The 8,522-nt window shown below is 43.5% G+C and overlaps 1 protein-coding gene across 1 annotated transcript in view; it reads left to right on the top strand.

The window, feature by feature from the left end:
• The window catches only part of LOC129385380 (uncharacterized), a 30,245-nt gene continuing 21,723 nt past the window's right edge, over window positions 1-8,522 (top strand). Inside the window, exons 1-3 of the mRNA XM_055072017.1 lie at window positions 1-1,224; window positions 6,508-6,632; window positions 8,148-8,277. Of these exons, the coding sequence (XP_054927992.1) occupies window positions 955-1,224; window positions 6,508-6,632; window positions 8,148-8,277 (525 nt within the window). The 5' untranslated portion in view covers window positions 1-954. The remainder of the gene's footprint in view (window positions 1,225-6,507; window positions 6,633-8,147; window positions 8,278-8,522) is intronic.

Below are 8,522 nucleotides of genomic sequence, written 5' to 3'. Positions count from 1 at the left end.
ACAGATGGCGCGCAGTGCGCTTAGCGGAATGCGCGAGACAGGAGCCCGGGCGCGCACACGTCTCGTGCATGAATAGTGACGGTGGTGGCAATACACAGTGGGTGTCTACACTGCTTCAATGTTAATCGCATTAACGTTGACATTCATAGGCTCCCACATTAGTTCCCGCCGTAATTCCTTCTTATGCAGTAAAGCTTTTCTAAACGCATGAAAAGCAGTACGTTCTTTCTTTGTGCACATGCGTATCGGTGCAATTACAACGGGATGCAACTTCGCAAATGATGAATTCACCATTCCAGAAAGCCGTTTGAAGCAGTTTAGGCAAAACATGCACACTCGACTCTCACTAATTCATCCTTGCGAGACAGCAAAATTTAGTCAGGATATCTTAAGGCCAAAACAATGAACGGTGACAAAATTACTGTATTCAAATATCTTATCGCTCAATGCAATCTATTCTCTGTGTCTTTTTTTTTTTTCTCTGAAAGCGCTGCTCGACGGGCATGTATAAACGAGCGGCAACATGTGTCAATGCTGCTTGAGCGTGTAACTCAAAGCAAAAAAGTAAATTTGTAAATGTTCGTGAAAATGAAAGTAAATTAATGGTAAAGTAAAACAGCTTTCCGCCCGCGAAGCACTAGTGTTTCGTCCACAGGGATGTCCGATTTCGTTCGAATAAACCGAAAATCTGAATTAACCGAGGCTAAATTGCCATGAGTGCAACTGCCACGCACCATTTCCTTGTTGTGCGGGCCACCATACTTGCCGCTTTCGTAGACAATAGCGCCAGAGTTCTCTGCAGCTATTTCGGTAGAAAACTATGCTTTCTGGTGCTCATGGCTACGGCCTGTTAATATAATTGAACGTGCTCGATGTTTGCGAAGACACTGCAACGCATGCACTTTTACTACCATATGGATACGGAAAATTAAATACCAGTGTGACAACTTTGTTATGGTCACATATTTACGCAGTATCAAGAGATTGAAAAACGCGCATTTCGGAAAAATGTCTGCTTGCTTACATATCCGGTTTCTTTTTTTTTTGTATGTGTCTCTTTTCTTACGCAGGAACATCAACGGATCCATTGCATATGACAAGGCTAATGTGGTCAAAGCCCTAGAGGCTCTTTTCCAGAAGGGCCTGGTGCATTTTGGTATGCTAAACGTCTACAACTTACAGGACTACGATGCCCTGAAAAACGGCGACTTCAAATACTTGACTGTGAGTGGCGCTCATCGCTCTTTCTCCTTAGGTGGCACTGCAACACGAAACCAACACTTAAGGAAGCCCGGGAAAGTACCGACAAATGTTTTCTTCTGATCTGAAATTAAGTATTGATAATGTAAAGTGAAATGCCAGTTAACGAGAAAGAAACAGTTGCCCGACAGTGCGGAGCCGAAGCCACCTCATCCGCATCGCGCGTGTTGTGCCTCACCAACATGGCTACAGTGACGGCTGTTTCCACACCCACGTGATCGGATATTTATGTGTACCTACGAGATTTCACCGAGGGGCTGTTTTTCTTCATTTTTTATTCCATTATCGTTTCTCTTGACCTTATTATTCTTATCTTTCACTTAAAATAACTAATAATTTTCCTACGACTATCTTAGCTTCACACGGTTGGAACTCACAAAAATCGGGCCTCTTGTTTCCACCTCCTCCTTACCGTTGTATAGTGACTTTAAGAGTTAGCTTCCACATTTCTGTACCGCTGCAGGATATTTTACCGTTGTTATTATAATTATTACTACTGCTACGCGCCCCTCAAACGTCGGAACATCGCCCATCGCCTGCAAACGCCTCAAGGCGACGTATAATGCTATTCCGCGTTTCGCGTCTGCACTGGTGAAGCCGTCGATGAAGAAACACTTAGGCGCCTGAACGGGATGTGGCCAACGGGATGCCTGTTCAAGCCGTTCAGTGGGGGGCTACGCGACGGCATACTTCATGCTTCCGAGATAACTCCAAAAGGTCAAAGTGGCCTGTAATTTGGACATATTGCTCTAAAACTCTCGTGGACTTCGCACCAAGCAGGCGAAACTTGGCTCTGAAGTGAAATTTCCTCTTTAGAATTTTTTTCAAGACACTACAACGTATTCCGAAGTGACGAGATATACAGGAGATTTAAAAAAAACGTTATGGAATACTGACTGCTGTTGACATTTCATTGAGATGTGATTGCGCAACGACATAGAGCGTGTGCAGCAGTCGGTACGGCTTGAAGTCGGTCTCGCGCGCTGTGAAAAATTGTTAATCGGCACTTGCTATGTACCGTCGAATATTTCTCCTGTGCTGTGTTGAGGAGGCCATCTCTACGATTGAAAGTATTTTATCTTCCCATAGCAATCACAGAGTAATCCTTCTTGGGAAATTTAATACGCCTAAACTGATTGGAACACGCTTTGATATTCTCAGTGCAGTCATTACAGAGAGAACAAATACAGCGTGTTGTTGAACTTTCTGAACTTTTCAGTTTAGCAACATGATCGCCAAACTTAGTGACAACGTCTTAGACGTTTGCCTCTCGAATGCTGAAGTTATGGATGTCTCTCATTCTGAAACTTCCGTTGTTGGTCACAATAAGTTTCCGCCGTGGCTAGAGATAACTGCCTCATTGTCAGTATTGAGCCAGAGCTTCTCCAGTGGCATTAATGAATGCTCTCGCTTTGCTTTCAAGCTTGATGATTATGCTGATTTATATGATTTCTTTTCCACCACCGACCGATCACTGCTCACAGACAAAACCAATGTTGGTTACCAATCAGATCAACTTAGGAACCTTGTTTTGCGCAGTACGCACAAATGCATTCCCTAGTGCAGTCCTAAACGCTCTAAATATTTCCACTCGTTCTCGTATGAATTTAAAACTGCACTAACGTGTAATATATCGCGCGCACCGTAACTCCATGAATCCTGTCCTCAATTAGCGCAGAGAAGACGCCCGCCTTTTTCGAACTCTCTGCAAACACCTCCACAAGCAAGATACACGACTCATCTATTGCAATCTTTGAAAAAAAAACGCCTGTGACAGGCCGGCGGGATTTTGGAAGTACATCCGCAAGCGCTCTAATACATGTGCAATGTGTTTTCACCTGCTCGACTCTAGAGGAGTAGAAGTCCAAGCAGTCGTGGAATGTTTTGCTGCCCATTTCTCGTATTTATGTAAAGCTTCAGGTTTCAGCGCTGGTGTCAGTCTACAGCACACGACGGCTGCTGCCTCTAGTGCTATGCTATTTGATGGATAGCTACTCAGCATATGCTGGAAGCGCTTGAAGCCTTCCTTGTCCCCTGGGCCTGATGACATCCCCTCCGCAAACCAAACTATGTTTGTCCGAGTATTGACATCTATATTTAATAACTCTGCGAATACTTCCACTTTCCCCCATATGTGGAATACTGCTCGTGTTTTCCCTATATTTAGGCCTGGCTATAAAAGCGATGTCTCGAATTGCCAGAATTCTCACTGGCCACTGCACTATCACAAATCTCGCATTTTGTGACACAGATCTCCCCGCCGCTACTTCAAAGGGGCGTATGTTGACAACATTTATTGTGATTTCAGCAAGACTTTTGGTGTAGTCAGCTACTCGCTGCTTGAAGTGAGCTTATGCGCTTTTGCGTTGACTCAACTGTAAATCACATGCGCAGTTATCTTCGTAATAGATCATGTATTGTTAACATCCATGGCCAAACGTCTTTACATACACGTCTCTTTACAAACGTCTCTTTACATAGCAACTAGCGACGACCCTCAAGTATGACTCCTTTTCCTAATTTCTAATACTGACTTTCTTTTCGAAGTTCGCAATTCATCCTTCCTTCTATATACCGATGGTATTAACATTTTAAACGAAATTCATGCGGTTGATAAAGGTTGCATCCTGCAATGAGACCTTTTTCTTGTTTTTCTAAATATTGCAAAAATAACAACCTCACCTTGAATGCTGCTAAGACCAAACTGTCGCACGCAGAAGAGTATGCTTTTCTTTTTCCTCTTCTGTAGCATTGTGTAAAGTGTGTGAAATCAATTATCTCGGTTTACCTTTTGACACACCCTTGCCCTTTTTAGGTGACACTTAACGCGTTGCAATGCGAGGTATGCGCTCTCTTCGCTCTGTTTGCAGACTATCGAGAGAATTCAATTCTCCAACAGCTCTTCTTAAGTTGTACACAACAAGCTGTCGTCCTCAAGTCGAACACGCATCGGAGGTCTGGAATGGTATTTCCTGACCCAACATCGACATTATTGATCGGTTCCAGAAAAAGTTTCTAAGCCTATATTATCCTCGATTTGCTAACACGGATACTAAATATTGTTCTAGCGCTGTTGGGTTATTGTCATTGTGTTTATTTCGATGCCGACGTTATAGCGCTGACCTTCAGTTTCTTTTAAAGCTCCGTCACGGTATATTCACCTGCCCCGAGCTACGCAGCTGTACCATGTTTCGTGTTCCACGCAAGAAAACCAGAGAACACAGACGTTTCCAGCAAGAAAACCGAAGAACATAGACGTTTCGATGTTTCTGCCTGCCATCACATACACTGAACCGTCCATATAACACAGAGTCATTACACGGCTTATTTTCATGGTCATTGGTTTCTAAGCCTATATAATCCTCGAATTTATGAAAAATTTATATTTTTCATAAATCGCTGTAACCGTTCTTTTCCCAGCTTTGCGTCGCTGTGTCATAGTTTCATGTATTGTTCAAATGCCCTTTCCTTCCTTTTTCTTTCGTATTCACCTTGCGCCTTGCTATGCACACTTTGGATTTTCAAGATGTTTCTTTTTATTCATTTATATTTTATTACTTGTACTCCCCTGCCATATTTTGTATATCGTACGCATGCGCCAGCACTTAGACCTCATGGTTGTGGCTGGGCAGAGTAACTAAATGATTAAATAGGATATTATTATTATTATTATTATTATTATTATTATTATTATTATTATTATTATTATTATTATTATTATTATTATTATTATTATTATAAATAAAGGAACTATTCAGATACTTTCCAGTGTTAAGGCATATTGAAGTGGTCCTTTATGGGTACTGTCACAATGCTACTAAGATCGTGCAAGACCCAGCTTCAAAGCTGTATTACAACAACGGTCTGTTGGTCTCTGCTACCGTCGCTCGAGACTCTCACTAAATCTTAATTACCCTCTCACACTGCCTACAAAGTGCTGCGAGAGCGCCTCTGACATGAACGGCCCAAAATGCCATAGATGTAGCCGCACTCAACGTGGTCTTTTACAAAGATAATCCGCTATAGCCCCAACCGCCACGCCTTACTCAATCTTTCCTTTAAATCGGGCGTTGCATCGCGAATTATGGTTTAATTTCCACCGGCCGACCACGTGGTCTTTCCTCCGATGATTCAACCTTATCCATCTCGCTTGTCGTTTCTGTTACATGATCTCGTATTATTTGCGAATTGATAGACACAGTTTTCCTAATTGCTCCGCCTCCAAGAAATTACGGCCAAACGTGTTTGAGAAAACGTGCTCCACGCCAAGATTCTCACAAATTAGCTACGTAGCGCTGTAGTATATAGATCCGATATATAGATAGCTATGTCCAGTAAATATATCCAATAAGTATGCCTGTATATAATAGCTATACATACCACTATATGGCAAATTAGTGTTACCAACCCTTCACCTTGCGTACACTAGGGCTGCATTTTGCCTATGCATGATTAGTCGCGATGCGCACGCGCATTGAGTGCAGGCCAGACTGTGGTCACATGTGTTTCAGTGCTCTTACCGTCGTAAAAATCGGTGCAAGACTGTAGTGCTCTCTGTGTCCTGTGGCTTTCTACCCTTTTGCCTTTCTTCTTTCTTTCCCCACTAAGTACCGGAAACTGCTTTTAATATTGCTACGGTATGGTTCAACCTAACCCAACTTTCCGCATTAATCTCTCAAACGATTGGCGCGTGCTTCGAATTGCATGCGCACGTGCGGGTGAGAGCACGTGCACATTATACACGTGCGCGCGGTGTAGTTTTCATCTGGCTCCAGATGCTGGAACGGAAAGGCCAAATAATTTCCAACATTACTACCGCCTGTCGTGCGCCGTTTCTTTCTTCTGCGTGCGTATCGTCTCCTCACGATTAGTCCCTCGACAAACATCAGGCCTTGCTTTCGCCTGCGTGACGTCAGTGAGTCGGCGTCTCACAGTTTATTCGCATGAAGTGTGCCGCACCATTGCGTCTGGCCGTAGCTCGCGAGCGGTATATTTCACGGGCACTGAATTAAGTTTGTGACCTTGTGATTTGCTTAAATGTAAATATGGCCGTCTGCACGCTCCGTAGGATGTTATTGAAGATATTGTGCGCATCACAGCAATTTTTAGAACGTTTCTATATACGCTTCGCATATATTCTAAGATGCGCGTTAGATCTCCATATCACGTTTTCACTCAGACGTGCTCTGCCAATGCTCTGGGTGCACAAAGAAAAGAGATCAATTTTCACGGAATTTCATGGCCCAGGTTGTAACAGAGTTCCTGATGAAAAAGCAAGGGGACAAGCCAAAGTACTTCTGTGCCTTGGGAGCCGGGATCAACGACGGACCAGCGACTACCACTTACCTCGACTTGGTCAAAAAAGCTGTCACGTGAGTAGAGCGACGGAGCAGCGTCTCATTTACAAAACCTCCTATACACATGTTGCATGCGGTGTCTTCCATTTTAAATACACCTGAGTTAACTGAACGCTTTATCTCTTGATAACTCCGATTTCTCTATCTAAATACATGTAAACGCAGAAATTCCCTCAGTTTACTCCCGCTGAACTGATTTGACAAACTTTTCTTGTGTTTCAGAGATAATTTTACCGGCTGCAATAGGCAAAAATTTTGATTTGGGGCCCAGCCAGTGAGAATTTCTGAAAATGAGCGTATTGAAAACAAAACTCAATAATGAGGCTTAAAAATTCGTAATTACGCACCAAAACTGGACATTGCAGTTCCCTTAGCTAAAACAGTCAAAGCGAGCAAAGCCGACCTGCTTACACGGGCATTGAAAAAGTGCCATATTAGCATAGTATACTTGAAAGCGATGTATAATGCAAAATTCATCAATTTTGTGATGCGGCACTGTCAGCTTACCAAAATTGTGACAGTGTAAATTATTGCTTAATTCTTGAGTTTTTGGTTCTAAGCTTTAAATTAGGTATCTGCGCGTAGTTCTTTTTTCAAAATATTGATAGCCCATATAAGAACTCTCTTTAGTGAAGTCGCTGTGTGTGTGTGAGTGTATATATATATATTTATATATATATGTGTGTGTGTGTGTCCTTTAAAATGGTTTTGAATGCGTATAGATACCTTGCGGACTAATTGTTTCACGCGTTATGAATGCTGTTATAGGATGTACTACGTGTCACGGTTCCACATGTCCATGCCGTCCGCGAATCGTGAAACCTTGTAGGCACATGAGCAGACGCATCAAGCGGAAGTCTCGCTGCTCGCGTGATGGGGTGCTCGAACAGCCAATCAGCTCATCCAATTTCGCTCAAAACGTCAATCAGCGCACGCCTAACGGCTATGCTGTCGCCGAAAGCGATCGTCGCAGAATGCGTCCCTATTTGGGTTGCAAATTTGTTGCAATGGCTATGGATCGAGCGGCCGCGCTCAACGTGCAGGTGAATGATGCACATAGCAATTGCCTTAATGTACATAATGCTACATGACCCTTGTGTCACATTGGCACACTCATTCCGGGGAATTCACGAGGAATATACAAACACAGTGTCGAAGTGTGTTCGGGAACATGCTCAGTGGCGATTGTTTTCAGCTCGCCAAGACAACCGCCTGCTTGCACCTGGTGGCCCAAGCTAGTAGGCAACGTTAGTCACTGCGTGAAAGAGGTTAGTCTGACACCAACGAATAAACCGGAAAGCGTGTGTTGGTTTCCCAAAGAATGCTAGTCGCACCAAAACATGCAGCAGGCTGAAGGCTAAGTCAAGGTACGCGGGTGAGCTCAGGTGAGCCCACAGCGAACGTGAGGGCCAAGACCCGTGATTCGAGCTCGTACATTTTTTTTTCAGGCGGCCTTCGAGAAGAGCAACGGCTCTGCATGGCCTAGAACTTGTTTTGCCGCGGGTGAATACAGGCTTTTTTTTGTTTCAGGGATTTCCCTGGAATAACAATGATGGTCCTGAGGGTACACACTGAGCTGATAAAAACTGTCGAAGAGCGGTACACTGCCGGGCCCAACCCGGACAGCCTGACATTGGTCGAGTACAACACGCTCACGCTGGTGAGTTAAGAAAATCCTGAGTCCAGTTTCTAAAGGGTAAAGCTCGCGTGGGTGGCGTTTGACCTAGTTAGAGGCCAAACGCACCTCGGAACATTGTAGCAATTTTCTAAAGCACTGTATTTGTTTTGCCGCTTCCATTGTTTTTTTTTTCTTACATTTATACTACATGCGTTTCAGTATAGCGTTTTGTGATAATTTTTGAGCGTTCGCCTTTATTATGTTCTGCCTTTTATTACGTAATTACG

The sequence above is a fragment of the Dermacentor andersoni genome, chromosome 7, assembly GCF_023375885.2.
Source record: "Dermacentor andersoni chromosome 7, qqDerAnde1_hic_scaffold, whole genome shotgun sequence".
In the NCBI taxonomy this organism is placed as follows: Eukaryota; Metazoa; Arthropoda; class Arachnida; order Ixodida; family Ixodidae; genus Dermacentor; species Dermacentor andersoni.
The sequence above is the reverse complement of the archived record's forward strand: the minus strand, read 5'-3'. Positions and strand labels throughout refer to the sequence as shown.